The sequence below is a fragment of the Lathyrus oleraceus genome, chromosome 4 (assembly GCF_024323335.1).
Source record: "Lathyrus oleraceus cultivar Zhongwan6 chromosome 4, CAAS_Psat_ZW6_1.0, whole genome shotgun sequence".
Classification (NCBI taxonomy): domain Eukaryota; kingdom Viridiplantae; phylum Streptophyta; class Magnoliopsida; order Fabales; family Fabaceae; genus Lathyrus; species Lathyrus oleraceus.
In genome coordinates this window covers 7,737,155-7,755,852 of record NC_066582.1, presented here as the reverse complement: position 1 = coordinate 7,755,852, position 18,698 = coordinate 7,737,155, and the positions used below count along the sequence as shown (strand labels likewise).

General features: G+C 42.2%; 2 protein-coding genes across 2 annotated transcripts; both read left to right on the top strand.

Annotated features, from left to right (window-relative positions):
• The first annotated feature begins 10,397 nt into the window (after positions 1–10,397).
• LOC127138328 (tropinone reductase-like 3) lies at positions 10,398–13,283 on the top strand. Its single transcript, XM_051064750.1, has 6 exons — positions 10,398–10,722; positions 10,891–11,007; positions 11,998–12,132; positions 12,294–12,419; positions 12,519–12,620; positions 12,712–13,283. Exons 1-6 carry the CDS (start codon positions 10,594–10,596, stop codon positions 12,859–12,861), a joined length of 759 nt encoding a protein of 252 aa, XP_050920707.1. The 5' UTR covers positions 10,398–10,593; the 3' UTR covers positions 12,862–13,283.
• A 2,015-nt stretch (positions 13,284–15,298) lies between these two features.
• Positions 15,299–18,426, top strand: LOC127138326 (serine/threonine/tyrosine-protein kinase HT1). Its single transcript, XM_051064749.1, has 4 exons — positions 15,299–16,445; positions 16,923–17,378; positions 17,621–17,896; positions 18,035–18,426. Exons 1-3 carry the CDS (start codon positions 15,999–16,001, stop codon positions 17,867–17,869), a joined length of 1,152 nt encoding a protein of 383 aa, XP_050920706.1. The 5' UTR covers positions 15,299–15,998; the 3' UTR covers positions 17,870–17,896; positions 18,035–18,426.
• Positions 18,427–18,698: the final 272 nt, after the last annotated feature.

Sequence of the window (18,698 nt, the reverse complement as noted above, 5' to 3'; positions counted from 1 at the left end):
CTTGGGGTTCTGGGCGAATCGACAGGGCGTGCCCTACCTGGATGAGGTCGGGGAGCTAATCACCGAGACGCGTTATGTCAATACGAAGGCTCTGCTCGAGTGTGATACCGAGGAGGAAGCTCTGGCGTTATTGAGTAGGCAGACTTTGTTTAGCCTTTTATTTCTGTTTTTGCCCGTTTCGGTCGCTAACGTTTGTGTGTAATTTATTTGCAGGTGCCATGCCCAATGCTCGTGATCGGGTGCTGAAGCTAGCGAATCAGGTCGGCGCTCCTGATCGGGTGCCCAAGAAGAAGAAGAAACCTGTGGCCCGTGTCTCGGGGACTGCTGGCGATGCCGGGGTCGGTCCCTCGCAGGCGGCGAGCGTGATTCCTTCCTCTCCTCCTCGATCTAACCCGATCAACATTCCTGACAGCAGCCCGTCGCCAGCGGCTTCTCCCCTCCATAAACGGAAGCGTCCGGCTGGGCCTCTCACCAGGTCGTCTCCAGGAAGTCCGCATGGACCGGGCAGCTATCTTCTACCTCCCTGCTATGTGGAGCGGTCGTTCTTCAAGGCCGAGGAGTCGATTGTTGTGCCTGCGCCTGAGGCCAAGGCGATTCTGGACCAGGACGCTGCTGCCCGGAGAAAAGATCTGGCCAGGGATATTGCTGCTGTCATCCGGGTGATGGAGACGGCCATGGTTATGACCGACGCTTCGGTCTCCACCGCCTCGCTGGAGGATGCCCTTTTGCGGGTTCGGACAGAGAAGGAAAGACTATCCAAAGATCTGTCGGACTACAAAGAAGAGCATCAGCTGCAGGAAGGGCTGAGCCAGAAGCTGGAGGAGGTGGAAAAGGAGAGGGACCAGTTGAAGGCTGCTGTGGCGAGCTTGGAAGAGCAGGTGGTCGACCATCAGAAGCTGACCGAGGACAACGCTGGCCTACGGGCTCAGGTTGAGTCCCTCGAGGGAAAGGTCCGTCCTCTGGCAGATGAGACCGAGGAGGAACGCGCCCTTGGTTCGCGCGGTGAGCTGCTAGGGCATATTCGGACTCTCAACCAAGATCTCGTGGCCTGCTTCAAAGAGGGTTTCGACAATGCTGTCGAGCAGCTCGGGCTTCTGAACCCTGGGTTGGTGACAGCAGGGTCGGCCTACAACTACTGCGTCCGGGATGGTGAGATTGTCTGCCCGTTTGAAGTGGAGGAGGAGCTGGGGGGAGAAGAAGAAGAAGAAGAAGATGAAGAGGTGCTCCGAGCGGAGTCTTAGTTTATATGTTTTAGCTATCATGGCCTGCGTGCCTTATGTATTTTGGCCTTCGGGCGTTGTAATATGGCCTTCGGGTGTACTTGGCTTCGGCCGCTTTTATCGTTTCTAATGTATGCATATTTTCGTTATCATTCATTGTGCTCGTTTGTGTTTGATACTTGTTTGTATGAATTCGTACTCTGCTCGACTTTGTTAATCTCCTCGGTTTAGGGAACCGACGAAGTGTCGGGCTTTGTGCCCGTGGGTATCGAAGCCCGGGTCCGTTGTTCGAACCCTGGTCCCGAGGCTTGGGTCCTCCCATCGCGAGCTGGGTGCCCTGCCAGTCTTGGTACTTCGACGTTGAGTCTTGGTCAAGATCCCAACCGTCGGGGAGGGTTGTGTTTGTTTCGTGACCCCGGATCGTTCCCGGGTCCCGTGGTTCCTCCCTGGGGTTTTGGGGACGAAGAGCGTGGCCGTACCTGCCACGTCTCCCCGTGGTGTACTTAGCTGTAATATTGTCTAAGTTTTTCGGCGTTCCATGGTCGAGCGAGTTGTTCTCCTTGTAGGTTTTCTAGGTAATAGGCCCCGTTGCTCGTTTTGCCGCGGACGCGGTAAGGGCCTTCCCAGTTGGCCGCCAGTTTGCCCTCTCTCGGGTTTTTCTGGTTTCTTCTGAGGACCAGGGTGCCGACCTGGAACTCTCTTTTTATGACTTTCGCGTCATGGCGTAGTGCTATTTTTTGTTTGAGGGTTGTTTCCCTGAGAGCTGCTTCGGAACGTATCTCCTCGACTAGGTCGAGCTCGGCTCTAAGGGTCTCATCGTTCATTTCCTCGTCTAGGGGCTCCTCTGTCCTCCTCGTTGGCGTCCGTATCTCCACCGGGATGACTGCCTCGGTGCCGTAAGTTAGTCGGAATGGGGTTTCCCCGGTGGTGGAATGTGGTGTCGTGCGGTAGGCCCATAGGACGCTATGTAGCTCCTCGACCCATGCCCTCTTTGCCTCGCCGAGTCTGCGTTTGAGGCCGCGTAAGATTACCCTGTTGGCCGCCTCTGCTTGCCCGTTCGTCTGCGGATGCTCGACAGACGTGAAATGCTGCGTGGTGCCCAGGCTGGCGACGAAGTCCTGGAATCCTCCGTCCGTGAATTGTGTCCCGTTGTCTGTGACAAGTGCCAGGGGTATACCGAACCGAGCGAGGATATTGCGTTTGAAGAACCGGAGAATGTTCTGCGCGGTTATTTTAGCCAGTGCCTCCGCCTCGATCCATTTGGTGAAGTAATCCACCCCGACGATGAGGTATTTATTCTGATATGATCCGGTGACGAAGGGCCCGAGGATGTCCATGCCCCACCACGCGAAGGGCCATGGGGAAGACAGCGATTTGAGGTCGTTCGGGGGTGCGAGGTGCATGTCGGCATGTCGTTGGCATTTGTCACATCTTTTGACGTGCTCTTTCGAATCGTTTTGCATGGTCGGCCAGTAGTAGCCCGCTCGAAGGGCTTTTCGTGCGAGCGATCGTCCGCCGAGGTGTTGAGCGTTAATTCCCCGGTGTATCTCTCCAAGTATGTCGGGGACTTTCTCTTCCTCGACGCATTTGAGTAGTGGGATGGAGAATCCTCTCCGGTAGAGTTTGCCTTCGAGGAGTACGTACGAGCATGCGCGTCGTTTGACAGTGGTCGCCTCTTTCGGGTCAGCCGGGAGTTCGTCTCGTGTGAGGTAATTGTAGATGGGCGTCATCCAACAGTGGGCATCTCCAATAGCGTTGACCTCGAGTGGAGGCGGTAGTTTGTTGATGCTGGGCCGAGGGAGGATTTCTTGGATTACTGATTTATTCCCACCCTTTTTCCTCGTGCTGGCTAGTTTGGAGAGAACGTCTGCCCGTGTGTTGTGCTCGCGGGGTATGTGTTGAACTTCCCATTTTTCAAATCTATCAAGTTTTTCTTTGACGAGGGACAAGCACTCGAGGAGGTTGTCGTTCTTGGTTTGGTATTCTCCTCGCACTTGTGAGGCCACGAGCTGGGAGTCGGTGGATATTTTTACCTCTTTTGCTCCCAGGTCCTCGGCTAACCTCAGGCCTGCGAGGAAGGCTTCGTATTCGGCTTGGTTGTTTGATGTTGGGAACGCTAGCGCTAACGATACCTCTATCAGGATCCCTTCTTCATTTTCGAGGATGATCCCGGCCCCGCTGCCCGATGTGCTAGAGGCGCCATCGACGAAGATCGTCCATTTGTGGGCGCTTTCTGCTGGAGTCGGGCAGTGGGTCATCTCCGCGACGAAGTCGGCCAGCGCCTGAGCTTTCAAGGCTTTCCTACTTTCGTATTGTATGTCGAATTCGGAGAGTTCTAGTGACCACTTGAGCATCCTCCCGGCCATATCCGGGCGCCCGAGCAGCTGTTTGATTGGCTGGTCGGTCCTCACCTTTATCGTGTGTGCGAGGAAATAATATCGTAGTCTCCTCGCTGTGTTGATGAGGGCCAGGGCGACCTTTTCGATTTGCTGATATCGGAGCTCGGGACCTTGGAGTGCTTTACTCGTAAAATAGATGGGCTTTTGTCCTTCGTCGGTTTCTCTTATTAGAACGGCGCTGACGGCCTCGGTCGCCACGGATAGGTATAAGTATAGGGTTTCCTTTTCTGATGGCCGTGATAAGACCGGGGGTTGGGACAGAACTTTCTTTAGATGGAGTAGCGCTTGCTCGCATTCATCGGTCCAGTCGAAGGTAGCCTCTTTGCGAAGGAGTCTGAAGAATGGCAATGCGTGCTGGGCGGACTTGGCGATGAAACGGGAGAGTGAGGCGAGCACTCCATTGAGCGACTGGATCGATTTTTTGGTTTTCGGGGTCGGAAACTCCGAGAATGCCCGGCATTTGTCGGGGTTGGCCTCGATCCCTCTTTCGGTGAGATAGAAACCGAGGAACTTGCCTGCCCGGACTCCGAACGTGCATTTCTCGGGGTTGAACCTCATTTTACACTGTCTCGCCTGCTCGAATACCTTCGTAAGGTGTCGAGCATGGGTTATCTCTTCGTGTGATTTGACGATCATGTCGTCCATGTATACTTCGAGCATGTCCCCTATTTCGTCCTTGAAGACTTTGTTCATCATGCGTTGGTATGTAGCGCCAGCGTTCTTGAGCCCGAACGGCATCACGTTGTAATAGTAATTGCCCGTTGGGGTCATGAACGCTGTGTGTTTCTTGTCTGCGGGCGACATAGGGATCTGGTTGTATCCACTATATGCGTCCATGAAGGACAAGAGTTTAAAACCTGCAGAGTTGTCAACGAGCGAGTCTATATTAGGGAGGGGGAAAGCATCTTTCGGGCAAGCCCTATTAAGATCAGTATAATCAACACACATACGCCATTTTCCATTATTTTTCTTAACGAGGACTACATTAGAGAGCCAGGTTGTGTACTGGGCTTCAGAAATAAAATTTGCCTCTAAGAGGTCTTTTACAGCTCGCTCGGCAGCCTCTGCCTTTTCGGGCGATTGCTTGCGTCTACGCTGTGCTATGGGCTTGGCTGCCCGGTCTACAGCTAGCTTATGACACGCGATCTCGGGGTCCAGCCCGGGCATTTCTGCGGCATTCCACGCGAAGAGGTCGGAGTTCTCTTTGAGGCATGCTACTAGCTCTTCTCTTGTCTCCTCGGGTAGTCCCTTACCTATCTTCACCGTCCTTTCCGGATCGTCCCCAAGAGGAATGAGTTCGAACTCCCCGTCGGGGATTGGTCGGACCGGGTGTTCGAGAGAGCGTTCCTTGGGGAACCTCCCCTCTTCGGTCTCGTCCAGCCCGATGCGACAGTCGAGGTCGATGGCGTTGACTCCTCGGGCGGGATCCTCGGTCTTGAGTTTTTTGTTATTGCAGTTGCTCTTCGTGCTGACTAAGGCCTGTCCTTTTACTGCGGCGTCGTAGCATCGCCGGGCTGCTTCGATGTCACCATGGATGGTGACCACACGTCCCAATTTGGTGTAGTATTTCATCTTCAGGTGGACGGTGGATGGGACCGCAGTGAGTTCGGCCAGTGTCGGGCGTCCAAAGATGCAATTGTAGAGAGACGGACAGTCTACGACCAGGAATTGGATTTTGACTTCTCTGGCCGTTTCTTGTTCGCCGAAGGTGACGAGGAGCTCAACATATCCCCACGGTCTGGTTGTTGCTCCGTTGAATCCTTGGAGATCTGATCCGACGTAGGGGGCTAAGTTGGTCCTGTCTAGCTTCAGAGTCTTGAAGAGGTGGACGTACATGATATCCACTGAGCTCCCTTCGTCGACCAGGATGCGTCGTACGTCGAATCGGGCCATCTTTGCTCTTATCAATAGTGGGATGGCCGAGTTCGGGGATCCGCCCGGGAGTTCCTCCAGGAAGAAGGATATTGGGTTGGATTTTCCCCGGTATTTTGTCAATGTCGCTTTCTGCTCGGGGGCAGTCAGTAGGAGTTCGTCGAACTTACGTTTGACGGAGAGGGCCGCGGATTCCCCGTTAGTTCCTCCTCCTGATATCACCAGTGTGGTAGGGAAGTCTTCCCAGGGGCTGAGTGCAGTGATCTTGCCCTCGGGCAATGGTTCGGGGAGGAAGAAATCTTCCGGTCGTGACACGCAGAGGGCCACTTGATAGGGAGAGTTGTCGGGTGGTGTGTTTTCCCGGGGTCTCTTCTTCTCTGGCTCGTCGTGTCTGGGAGCTTCGTTCTTCCTCGTATACTGCTTCAGGTGCCCCTCTTGGATTAAAATTTCTATCGCATCCTTCAGGTGGACGCAGTCTTCGGTCACGTGCCCGTGACTTCTGTGGAACCGGCAGTACTTTGATTTGTCGGTGTGGGGTTTTGGTGCAGACGGTTTTGGGAACCTGACCCTGCCCTGCTTAAATTCAGAGTTGATACATTCTGCGAGGATGCGCTCTCGAGGAGCCGTCAGTAAGGTGTACTCGCTATATCTGCCCGCGGGGCCTCTTCCTTCCCGGAGCTCGCGAGGTCTTTCTTCTCTTCGTTTGTCCCCGTTGCGACGGGAAATGCTCGTGTCCTCGCGTTTTGAGTGCTCGGTCTCCCCAGCGTTACGTCCGCTGCGGGCATTGTGTGCCACCTGCTTTTCCTCGTATCTGATGTAGGCTTGGGCTTTATGCAGGAGCTCGTTTAAGGTGCGGGGAGGCTCGATCCCTACGGCCCTGCTAAGTTCACTGCCGGGCAAGAGACCTCTCTCGAGGAGATACTTCTTCATGTGCTCGGTGGTATCTACCTCGACAGCTTCCTGGTTGAATCGCTCGATGTATGAGCGCAGTGTTTCATTCTTCTTCTGCACTATGGCTTCAAGGGTCGCCTCAGTCTTGGGGTGACGACGGGAAGCTGTAAAGTGCCGGGTGAACATGGACCTCATGACTCTCCATGACGTAATGGACTCAGGGGCCAAGCTTTTGTACCAGGCCATGGCCCCTTTCCTGAGGGTCGTTGAGAACAGTCGGCATTTGAGGTGCCCGGTTATATCATTGCGGTAGTCGAGCATCGCGTTGACGTTGTCGACGTGATCGTCGGGATCTGTCGTCCCGTCGTACACAGCTAGGTTTGGCGGTTTCTCCATGCCTTTGGGGAGCGGGGCCTCCATTATTGCCCGAGATAGGGGGCAATGCAAATCTTCCTCGTCGCTCCTTAAGGGAGACAGTTCGTTGTTGTCGGGGCTGTGCCCGCGCCTTGGTGATGTTCTCGCTCGACCACCGTCACGACGGGCGCGTGCCCTGCTGGCGTGGGGTTCGGGAGAGCGACGTTCTCGCTTCTTCGTTGGCTCCGAACGTTGTTGTATCCTACTCACCGGCTGGGGCCGGGCCTCTTGTCGTTCGGCTTCGAGGGCCACGATTCGTTCGTGCTGCTGGTGGAGCATAGAACCGGCCTGATTGAGGGCATTCACCATGGCAATCATTACGGCGTCTCCTTCAACGGGAACGGGAATGGGATGAAATGTCTCTGCCCCTAAACTGTGGGCGTGAGAGGCATCTCCGTTGTTTTGGGGCTCTGGAGACGGGGTGGATGGATGACCGTCCCGAACGTCCGCTTCATGGGATGGCGGGCCGTCGTCCATGTTGTAGTTGACGAGGGGACGGCTGTGATCGCTATGTTGTTCTCCGGCCATGTTGGAAGGACAGAAATAAATGAGCTTTTGATCCTCGTTTGATGAAGATGGGGATAGCTAGTTCCCACAGACGGCGCCACTGATCTCACCTGATCAGGAGGGCCTTCCAAGGTCTTGGTGAATGGGCCGGAGAATGAAATGAGAGGGGGGTGTACCTGCAAGGTGCTCCAACGCTTAAGTCAGAAAAGGTACAGAATGAGATTATCAGAGTGTGAGTTAGAATACCTGCCCCTTTGCCATGAAAGGGGTATTTATAGTGAGCCCCCAGCGCTGGGCCAAGGCTCCTAATGGGCTGGATTAGCTAGGCCCAAGGAGGAGCTGCCAGGGGACGCGTAAGAAGCGTTAAGACCTAGACCAAAGTCTGCCCCCTGGTCCAACTGCCCCTATCCCTAAGGCGACAATATAGGGGAGTTGGGTGACGTGGTGAGTGGGATGCCGTTAGGGCTCTGCCCGACACAACTGAGGTGCCCGCGACGTGGGTTGACGGTGAGTGGATGGAGATCGTATGAGGAGGACCCGCTCGCTGTCCGACACGTGTTTAAGGGGCCGGGGAGACGTTCGTCGGGCGGACTGTCGTCCACCTGACGTGTCCTCGTGGTCGTGTGGACATGGCCGTTTGGACGTGGGCTTGGCGAGCATTGGGCCGTGACGGTCATGGCCCAGTCCGGAACAGTAACAAAGCATAGCTAATTAGAAACGAGATCTAGAAAAATTGATCAATCACATGACAGTACGACTCAATACAAATGAATCTGGACACTTTTAAGATAATTTAATATTTTTGACTATATTTATATTAAATAGAAAATAAAAATAAAAATAAATTATTTAAAAAATAAATATTTAAATAAAAAACTAAAATTATTTGAAAAATAAATTTAAAATGTAATTTTTTGATTTTTGGTAAATAAAAATAGAAATAAAGGTAAATAAAAGAGAAAAAACATGAAAAGTTGGAAAATGTGAAACTCAAATTCAAGAACTCTCCTTTTAACTCTTTAATTGTGCAATTTCATTTATTTAAAATAAAATGATACTAAAAAAATATATATGAAGGATGCACAAAATTTAAAATACAATATGTCTAATCTCTTTGATCCCAAAGTTGATGGCTAGTCTTTGTTGTTGAGAATGCTGACATAACCCAAATGCGTACATCAAACGTAGTTGTGCCTTAGTGAATTGAATTTTTTCGATTGATCATAGTGTCTCACATGGCATGCAAAATTTATTTATGCACATGAAAGTTTACCAAATAGTTAGTTAATAACTCTCAAGTATAAGTTTCTTTGCCATTCAAATAATTACAATAAGAAAGGAAATATGCCCTTCAACCATAGAGTTCTTAACTACTTCATAGTGTTTTGAGTACAAAATTAATTTTTTTGTGAACTGCTAAATGTATAATTGCATAATCTCTAAAAATATGATATTTTATTGTCTTAAAATAATTAATTAACCTGTAAGAAAAATATCGATAATGACAGTTTCACTAAAAAAAATTATTATAACATTAATTACTTTATTTCCTCACTTCTCTTTCATAGACAATAAAAAAAAGACAAAACCTCTTCATTTATTTTAAGAGTGGCAGCTCTCATAACTTTTTGTAACTATACACTCATCTTATTCAACCATGAGGATATTTGAAAGTTGAAATGATAACATAATATATATAGTTGGATTTTGTGACTTTACTAAGGACATTGAGTTTTGATGATTTTTGTTTATGCATTAAATTTGAGAATTTTTTATCTCATGAAAAAATATTATATAAAAAATTAAAAATATTTTTTAAATTTTGATGCACAATGTCTTAAGTTAAAACGTTACAACTAATTTGGAGATGTATCTCTGAAATGTTTCAAAATATATCCATGCATCCTTTTTTGAAAGACTCATTTTAAATATCTCTTGATCCGAAGATATATCTCTTTTAAGGATTTACGGAGATGTATCTCCGTAACCAGTCAAAATTGTGCAAATTAAATTAGTTTTATCGATACTCTGATAAAAATTACCATTTGTAAATGTTAAAGTCTCTCTTATGTATTGAGCATTGAACCATACAACCGATACATGAGCCCTACAAGTCAACGTCTCTAAATTAACCAGACTAGAGGGAACATGAGCCTTATAAATTTGACTCTTTTAAGTTAGAATAGAATATTTTGATATAATTAGTCATAATTAATTTCCTATAATTATGTTACACATTGATGTATATATATTCTATTTTATCATTTTCCCTTTGGACAGATGCATGCTATGCAATTCTTTTGTGCCTTAATTTGTCGTCTCTATTAGCCATAATGTTTATAAGTAAACTAGACAAGTATCACAGAATTACTACAAACAACCTTACAAGTAAGAAAATGAAGAGAAAAAGTAGAAAGATAAAATACGAAGATGCATTTTCAGTTCCTTTGAAATCAAACGTTGAAAAATTAGGGAAATGCATCTCCAAAATTTTCTGCAACTTTCATTTTCGTCAATAACGCTAATGCAGACCGCCAAACCCCCAAAAATAATGCATTGATAGATACTTTTAATTATGAAACACATCTCTCCTAATGTATCAACTATAAAACATGCATAAACTATATATTTCAATACCTAATCATTAATTTCTACAAATTTATACAAAAACTTAAAAAAAATTATAATAATAAAAATCTTACAAGAACCGTGGAATCATTGTAATTTATGTAGTTGAATGAACTTTTTGATATTGTCCGATGATAATTGAAGAAGCTTTGATGTTGTTTGAGTGATTTGAGAATTTTAGAGAAAAAATTATTTTTTAACGAGTGAGGAAGAAGAGAAGAAAAGTTCTAACGCATTATGTTCAAGTATCGTCTGGAGATGTATCTTTCTAATGTTTATGAAGATGCATCTCTATAGTATTTTCATATTAAATCGATCTATATTAACTTAGATGTGTCTAAAAATACATTTCTAAAATCTAAAAATATTTTTGTATTTTCATATATAATTATTAATAAGATACATTAAAAATTCTCTTAATTTTTGTTTATAAAAGGTGTAAGACCAAAAGGATAATGAATAATTATAATAACTCTTATGATTAATAATACGATCTGGTAGTTAATTCTTACGTGTAACTACTACCAAAAATAAATAAATAAATCTGAAGATTATAACTATGTAATCATATAAAGCACTGTGGAATCTTCTTCCTTCATTCTTCTTTCCTCAGTTTCAGAAACAACCGAAACGCGCGCGCGTGTGTGAGATTCAAAGTAGAAATGGAAATTCCAAAGAGATTCAAAGGAAAAGTTGCGATCGTGACTGCTTCAACACAGGGAATTGGTTTCAGCATAGCCGAGAGACTTGGTTTGGAAGGTGCTTCTGTTGTTATCTCTTCTCGCAGACAGGTACATACGTTCCTTTTCAATTTCATCTTCTTTCTTTTGGATTTGATTATGAGAATTGAGATTTGATTCGTATTTAACTCATGTGAGAATTGGTGAGAGAAGATTAATAATGAGTTGATTATTGATTGATACGGTTTTTTTTTGTATAATTTGTTTGAATTGGTGCAGAAAAATGTTGATGTGGCAGCTGAAAAACTTAGGGCTAAAGGAATTGATGTGTTTGCTGTTGTTTGTCATGTGTCCAATGGTCAACAGAGAAAGGATTTGATTGATAAAACTGTCCAGGTTAGGTTTTCTTCACATCAACCGTTAAATTAAATCATCTTGTTTTGTGAATGTGATTTTGTCCAATTTCAGTAGAAGGCTCATGTTGATTTTATACTTGTTAAGAACCGATAATACTTTGAAAAATTGAATAAGTTGAATGTAATCATGTGTCCGTGGTGGATAGTGACACGTGTCAAGACACCAGACACATCTTTGTTTTTTTCCAGAGGTGTTGGTGTTACATTCTTCACATCAACGGTTAAGTAATCTTGTTTGTGAATGTGATCTTGTCCAGTTTCAATAGAAGGCTCGTGTTGGTTTTATACTTGTTTAGCACTGACACGTCGATGCCATTTGAAAAAATGAATAAGTTGAATGAAATCATGTGTCCGTGTCGGATACTGACACATGTTAGACACCAAACACGTCTTTGTTCTGATACACCTTTGTTGAGAGGTGTCGGTGCTAATTACTTGTTCAAATCGAATTATAGGCCAATATGTTATGTTATTATGATCTTGGTCTTAGTTTTTCAGCACATTAGTTTTATAATCTTTCCTATTTATAGTCTTCCTTTCTAACTATTTGAATGTAGTTCTTCTAACTTGAGGTTGAAATTTTTTGGTTTGTGTTGGACCCAAAGGGAAACCCTAAGACTTGGAGGGTGTGTCCCCAAAGAGTGAGGAAGGTAATTAAGGAGTAGAAGATTCCTTAATTAGTGGTGGTCAGTAGGCGTATCTCATTGAAGTGCTCGTCACGTGGTACAAGTGTATGTGGATGAAAGTGTATGAGGGAGAACATAGTGGATAGGTTGAGGGTATCTTAGACAATATTCAAGTTTGTTAGAATGGAGAGTCACTGCTCTCTGTAGGAGATAGGCCATATGGTAGTTAGAGAACTTCTCTTCTATAAATCGTTCAACCTCAGTGAATAATACAATAATCTCCCTCTTTTATTCATGTTTTTGTTGATTTGCTTTCCCTGGTTCCTAACAGTTTGTTTGTACAGAAGTATGGAAAGATAGATGTTGTGGTGTCCAATGCTGCTGCAAATCCTTCTGTCGACTCCATCCTGCAAACACAAGAGTCGGTCCTCGACAAATTATGGGAGATAAATGTCAAAGCCTCTATACTCCTTCTGAAGGTAATCAAGCAGTGAAAATGCCTTTAACAAATAGAACAAAAGAAAACAAATAGAACAAAAGAAACAATACTATATATACATATGTTCGACATTTCCCATGTGGTGTGTTGATGTTGTAAAATGGTGTATCATGTGTTATCCCCTTACTATTTTTCACACAGGATGCAGCTCCTCACATGCAAAAGGGTTCATCCGTTGTTATCATTTCATCAATTTCTGGTTATCACCCACCAGCAGCTATGGCTATGTATGGGGTGACCAAAACAGCCCTTTTTGGACTTACCAAAGTCGGTACTTGGCTTCCAATTGCTCCTTCAAAAATCATATGAACTGTACCGTTTTATTTATTTTTAAAAATATGATAGTTAGGATAATATGATGTGTAGGCCCTTGCTGCTGAGATGGCCCCTAACACTCGTGTAAACTGTATTGCTCCTGGTTTTGTACCGACTAATTTTGCTTCATTCATTACCAATAATGCTGCTATGGTAAGTATCTTTTGAACTAAATAGGTTTTTCCTCTTACCTCGCCGTGTATAGTTTGTCGTTTGAATGAATTTCGTGTGTATGCTACTGCAGAGAAAGGAGCTTGAACAGCAGACATTACTTAGAAGGCTTGGTACAACTGAAGACATGGGTGCTGCTACAGCTTTTTTGGCATCTGATGACGCATCTTATATAACAGGAGAAACTATAGTAGTTTCTGGCGGAATGCCATCGAGACTGTAGCTTACATTTTCATCTCCTACCAGGCTTCTGATATGGGTCTAAGCCCAAAACGTGATGGCGAAATTGGAATACGGAGCGTGTTTTCGATACTGTAAGAATAATATCATTGAGCTGGCTTTTGCTTTATTTATGAAATGATGGGGGTTGCTCCTTAATAAGGGGGGAAATAATAGTAATCAAATGTTTTACTTTAAATAATGAATAATCTGAAAAACATACACCAGTTTTGTGTTAAAAATCTGTCAATTCTGTTATGACTCTGTTTATTTTATGTTGGCCATGTTGTTTTGTATTTTGCATTTATCAGACAAAGTAGAAGAGAGAGGATAAGAAATAACTGTAGTAGTTATGTTATGTTTATGTAGACTTTCCTTTATGCTCTGGTGTGTGATTGTTATAATAAATTTATATCCTTTGGCTTCTGTATAGTAATTATCCAATAAATTATATTCTTATCCTACTTTATTCTAATATAGATACCAGTTTCTAACACATTGTTCCTATTTCTTGGACAAAAATCTAAGTCATACATTGACTAGAGGTAAAGCCTATATAGAATTTATATGAGTTAGTTTCATGAATTTGAGTTAGATGCTTATATTGCTGTCAGGACAATATTCATCTTACAGTTATATTTTGTTGATGTACTCAAAATCCTTTGACAAATTCTTGAAAGTTTATTTTTTTCTACAAATTCTATGTTGTGTGTTAGATTCAAATTTTTAGTGTTTGTGTGAATTTATGATACTCTCTGTTTGTCAATTGTAATTGGTTTCACTTAATAATTAGAGAATTGTTACTACGCCCCATATCATTACTCCGGTGAAAATTCAAAATTACTCTCCTTCACACTGTTTGAATTTTGAAAATCAAGACGCGTTCCAAAACTTCAAATCCAATATCAGAATTACACCAAAGGCAAGTATAGAATATTGTCGTTTGGGCTTACCATGTTTATGAAACTGCCCCATAGCAAATCAAATCCGTTATTCATTGTGCTTTCATTACAAATCATCAACAAAAAGAAAATCAAATCTGTGGAGAGGAAGAGGAAGAGGAAATCCAGTTGTCAATAATTTGAGTTCATGGAAAGATGACGTTAATTATCAATAAATTTAATACTATTATTAATTTTTTTAAATTATTGTGATTTTGTCCAAAAAAATCTTATATTTGGAGATGGAGATAGTAGCTCTAACTTCAAATAGGGCATGCATGCATCAATAGAGGTGATGTGAACAATCTATTTCGAGTGATTGGAATGAATTATTTGGATGCTGAAAGATGATAGAGTATGGTACGAGTCCTATGTTCTCTTAATCTTTCATCTTTATACGTGGCGTCTTTGTTTGATTCCACACTTTTGGCGTATAGTGTTCCACACTTGTAATTCATTTATGAAAAAATGGCCATTAATCAGATTCCACACCTTTTTTATTCAAAGGTGATATTCCAAACTTGGAATATCTGCTTTGCAAAATTTCAACCCATTGCTTGAATTGGAGTATAATTATATAATCCGCAACTCAAATGCTTAAAGAACATGGTATATATATTGCCTCCATCAAATTGTATGTTATCTCTTTGTTAGTGCTTCATTTTTCACCAATACATGGAATAAAAGAACCTCAACAAAATGCGTACATGTCTCTACCTCACCAAAGTGAATAAGCTCGATTTTTTCGGCCTAAGAAAATAAGTAACAACGACACTTCATATTGAAATACTATGTGTCGGATCAAGAATGTTTTAGTTTTTTTTTTGGACTGATGAAATCGGATGGAGCGGAGCGGGATGAGATAGAAGTGCATGATATTTCATTGTTTGGATTATTTAAAATTCGATGGAGCGGAGCATAATGGAGAGGCATAAATTTTATTTCACTCTAATTTGGGCGGAACGAACAACTTACCTTATTTCGTTATAAAGTTTTTAAACAATAGAGTGAGATATTCATTCCGTTCCGCTCCATTCTGCACTGTCTACTCAGCTCTACTCAATTCCGTTCCATTCATTTTATGATATCCAATCATAGTCTTAAGGTTTTAGAGATCTCGTATAGGTTAACTATTGTTTAACCTTGACAAAACAACGAGAAGTTATATTTAACTATGATTTAGATGTGACAAATTTATGATGAGGTGTTATTTATTAATAGGTTAATCTTAACGAATTTGAAGTCTTGTGTTATAATTCATTTTGCAACATCATATCCCCGTCGTTTATATGTTTGTATTAATGTTGTGTCAGGTATGTATGAATGTGTATAATAAGAATCATTGCGACCGATCAAACAATATTTTGAAATGAAACTGGTCTTGTCATGACTTTATCTTTTAATTACCTTACATGCCACATGAATTATAGGACTTTTTTTAGTCCCAACGATGTGGTGCTTGCTAGAGTTAAGAGATGGGATATGGTACATATCCCAAAAGTAGTACAAAAGTGAAAATTGTTGGAGGAGCTGAATGCAAAGCTCAAATCTAAAAAACTTTGCACTGTGGCCACTTAAACATTGATTGATTATGATGCATGCAAGAAAAGAAACCTAAACAGAACAGAACCAAAGTAAGATAGCTCCATTAAATTAAAATAGACCAAAAACACCTTTTTTTTTCTTTCTATCACTATAATCAAAGTTTACTTTTGAACCAAGCACTCACGAGACATCTCTGAAACTTTTTCCTTTCAATTCATCTTTATGCTGCTAAACAACCTAATCCTCCTCATCCTTCATCCTATTTGGAAAAAACCGTGAAAACTGTTTTTTCTTCTTCTTCCTCTTCCACATATTTTCATGAAACTTCTCTTCATTTTGTTCATATTTTCTTTATACAATGAAACCTCAACACCCTTTTATATTCCTTTCTTTCTCTCTAGTTGTTATGTGTCGTAACGGTTTTTATCCTTCGCAACTTTTTTGAATCAAAAGGGTCTTATTTGAATTCATAAATGAACCATTTTGATACATGCTCTTCAATTTTCGTTGTTGGAGCCGCCTATGTTTCGAAATCGGTTTATGCACTTCCTGAAATCAATTCACACATTCAGAAGAAAAATTCCTTTTGACAGTCTATACTTTTGATCATAACCATCACACACACAGATCAATAATAAACCATTTTCCAAAAGGCATGAGCTTTGCTAGAACTTCAATGGCAGGTTCATGGTTCACCAAGCTTCGCATGCGAAGGTCTAAGAGTAATAAACCTTTACCAGAACCGTCTTCTTCGTCTTCTAAGACTCGGTTGAATTGTGACGCAAACAACATGGAAAGAAAAAGATTTGATAGCTTAGAATCATGGTCCATGATATTGGACTCTGAGAATGTCGAAACATGGGAAGCATCGAAGGAGGATCAGGAAGAATGGACCGCGGATCTTTCTCAGCTTTTCATAGGTAACAAGTTTGCGTCCGGTGCTCACAGTCGAATTTACCGTGGAATTTACAAGCAAAGAGCTGTTGCTGTTAAAATGGTGAGAATTCCTAATCAGAATGAAGAGAGAAGAACATTGCTAGAACAGCAATTCAAATCTGAGGTTGCTTTACTCTCACGTCTCTTTCATCCTAACATAGTGCAGGTAACTATTTTACCATTACAAGTTTTTAATAATTCTCATGTCCACTTCTTGTCCTTATGGTCTTTTTTGTTTTTTTCTTCTTTTCTATTGGTTTCAACTTTATTTTCGTTTCATGTCGATTTTCATGTGTATTTTTTAAATGCGCGGAAGCGGTAAAAGACTCACAACCACTTACCACTTTAGTGGGAAAAAATTTAATACCAACTTGATCTCAAATATGAGTTTTCTTTACTTTTGTGTCATGTTTTTACAAAGCAACATGTGATCAAAGTCATGAGTATAACTGTTCTTAGACTTTAGAGAGTAAAGTAGCTATCGTAATTTCCGCACTTTTACTACACCTACATGCATGATAAATTATGAGTGAATTAAAATTCGCTGGTTGAGATTTTTTACTTTAACTTACTCTCTAAAGTGATTTTCTCGTCTAAATCCAATTTCCGCGTTGGTGACTTATGTGTGATTTTTAATTTACAGTTTATTGCAGCATGTAAAAAACCGCCTGTGTACTGTATAATAACAGAATACATGTCACAAGGAACTCTAAGGATGTATCTGAACAAGAAAGAGCCATACTCTCTTTCGATTGAAACGGTGCTAAGGTTAGCACTTGACATATCAAGAGGCATGGAGTACCTTCATTCTCAAGGAGTGATTCATAGAGACCTCAAATCAAATAACTTGCTTCTCAATGACGAGATGAGGGTTAAGGTGGCGGATTTCGGGACATCGTGTCTTGAAACACGATGCCGAGAGACTAAAGGAAATATGGGAACTTATCGTTGGATGGCCCCTGAGATGATTAAGGAAAAACCTTATACTCGTAAAGTTGATGTTTATAGTTTTGGAATCGTGCTTTGGGAACTCACAACTGCTTTGCTTCCGTTTCAAGGAATGACTCCGGTGCAAGCTGCTTTTGCTGTTGCTGAGAAGGTTAGATCCTATACGACACACGACACATCGTTTTGCATTCTATTACTTCTATTTTATCAAATTATCATCAGTCTCGTGTCAACGCGCGCATCGATGTCTATGTATGTCTGTGTCCATGTTTCATAAGTATGAGATATCACAAAATCTTGTAATCTACATACAAGTTAAAATGATCATGCAAATTTTAGTAATATGAAATCTGAATCACTTTCAAACTCACAAACCTGTCACTGATTGAGCAGAACGAAAGGCCTCCGGTACCTGCAAGTTGTCAGCCAGCTCTTGCGCATCTAATAAAGCGTTGTTGGTCAGCAAATCCCTCAAAGAGACCCGATTTCAGCGACATTGTGTCTACTCTCGAGAGGTACGATGAATGCGTGAAGGAAGGTCTTCCTCTAACTCATCATTCAGGACTAGTCACCAAAAACTTCATAATCGAGCGCTTAAAAGGTTGCGTCCCAATGAGCTCCTCCATACCTGTAAATGCTTAATTGAATTCATTCCTATGCCCTATAAAGGTATTAATTAATAGTTGTTTAATTCTCATATAGCTTGAATATAACATAGTTTACTTACACATGCTTCATGTTCTTTCAATTGTATTACCTATTTGTACCTAAGAAAAGTTTCAACTTTTTTTTCTCCTAATTTTTCAGCTGTGTCATGTAAATGGATGAGTTATAATTTGATTAAGGAAAAATAAAGAGAGATACAAGTGAATGATGCAATCAAGAGAACATGCAAAAGTGTATTAGTAGAGAATTATAGAGTGGAATTGCTTAAACTTGGAGAAGGTTACATGACATGTAGATTTGTATTTATTTATACTATGTTGTGTGGGTGCTAAACATGTGCAAATTGTATTTGTTTATAGTCACAAGAATGAAACCAAATCCAGCAACAACCTTCATTTCATCAAACACCATGAGTGCAGGAAACTATGTTGTGTGAGTGCAATGCATAGATAATAAACTTATATAGCTAGCTATAAACAAACCTCTAATTAATGACTCAAGATACTTTTTAATAGAGATATTTTCGTGTCAAATGAATTTTTCCAATAACAATTGAAATAAAGATTAATTAGCTTATGATTATGTTCCCTGAGTGTTTGAAATATTTTTAATGAGGAGAAAAAGAAAGAATAAGAAAATAAGGATTGTATTGTTGAATTGAATTATAAAATTGAATTATAAAGTGTCTATTTATATACATCTAAATGACTTGACTATTAAGTAAAATAACAAACTAAGTAACAAACCATAATTAGTTTTGGACTTGAGCCACATAACTCAACTTGGATTATATCTAATATGTCAA

What these genes read in the sequence shown, in the direction of transcription:
- LOC127138328 (XM_051064750.1), top strand. Translation starts at nt 10,594, where the DNA reads ATGGAAATTCCAAAGAGATTCAAAGGAAAAGTTGCGATCGTGACTGCT. An exon ending in TTATCTCTTCTCGCAGACAG is followed by an intron (nt 10,723 to 10,890) that starts GTACATACGTTC and finishes GAATTGGTGCAG; the next exon opens with AAAAATGTTGATGTGGCAGC. An exon ending in TTACCAATAATGCTGCTATG is followed by an intron (nt 12,621 to 12,711) that starts GTAAGTATCTTT and finishes ATGCTACTGCAG; the next exon opens with AGAAAGGAGCTTGAACAGCA.
- LOC127138326 (XM_051064749.1), top strand. Translation starts at nt 15,999, where the DNA reads ATGAGCTTTGCTAGAACTTCAATGGCAGGTTCATGGTTCACCAAGCTT. An exon ending in TTCATCCTAACATAGTGCAG is followed by an intron (nt 16,446 to 16,922) that starts GTAACTATTTTA and finishes TTTAATTTACAG; the next exon opens with TTTATTGCAGCATGTAAAAA. An exon ending in CTTTTGCTGTTGCTGAGAAG is followed by an intron (nt 17,379 to 17,620) that starts GTTAGATCCTAT and finishes CTGATTGAGCAG; the next exon opens with AACGAAAGGCCTCCGGTACC.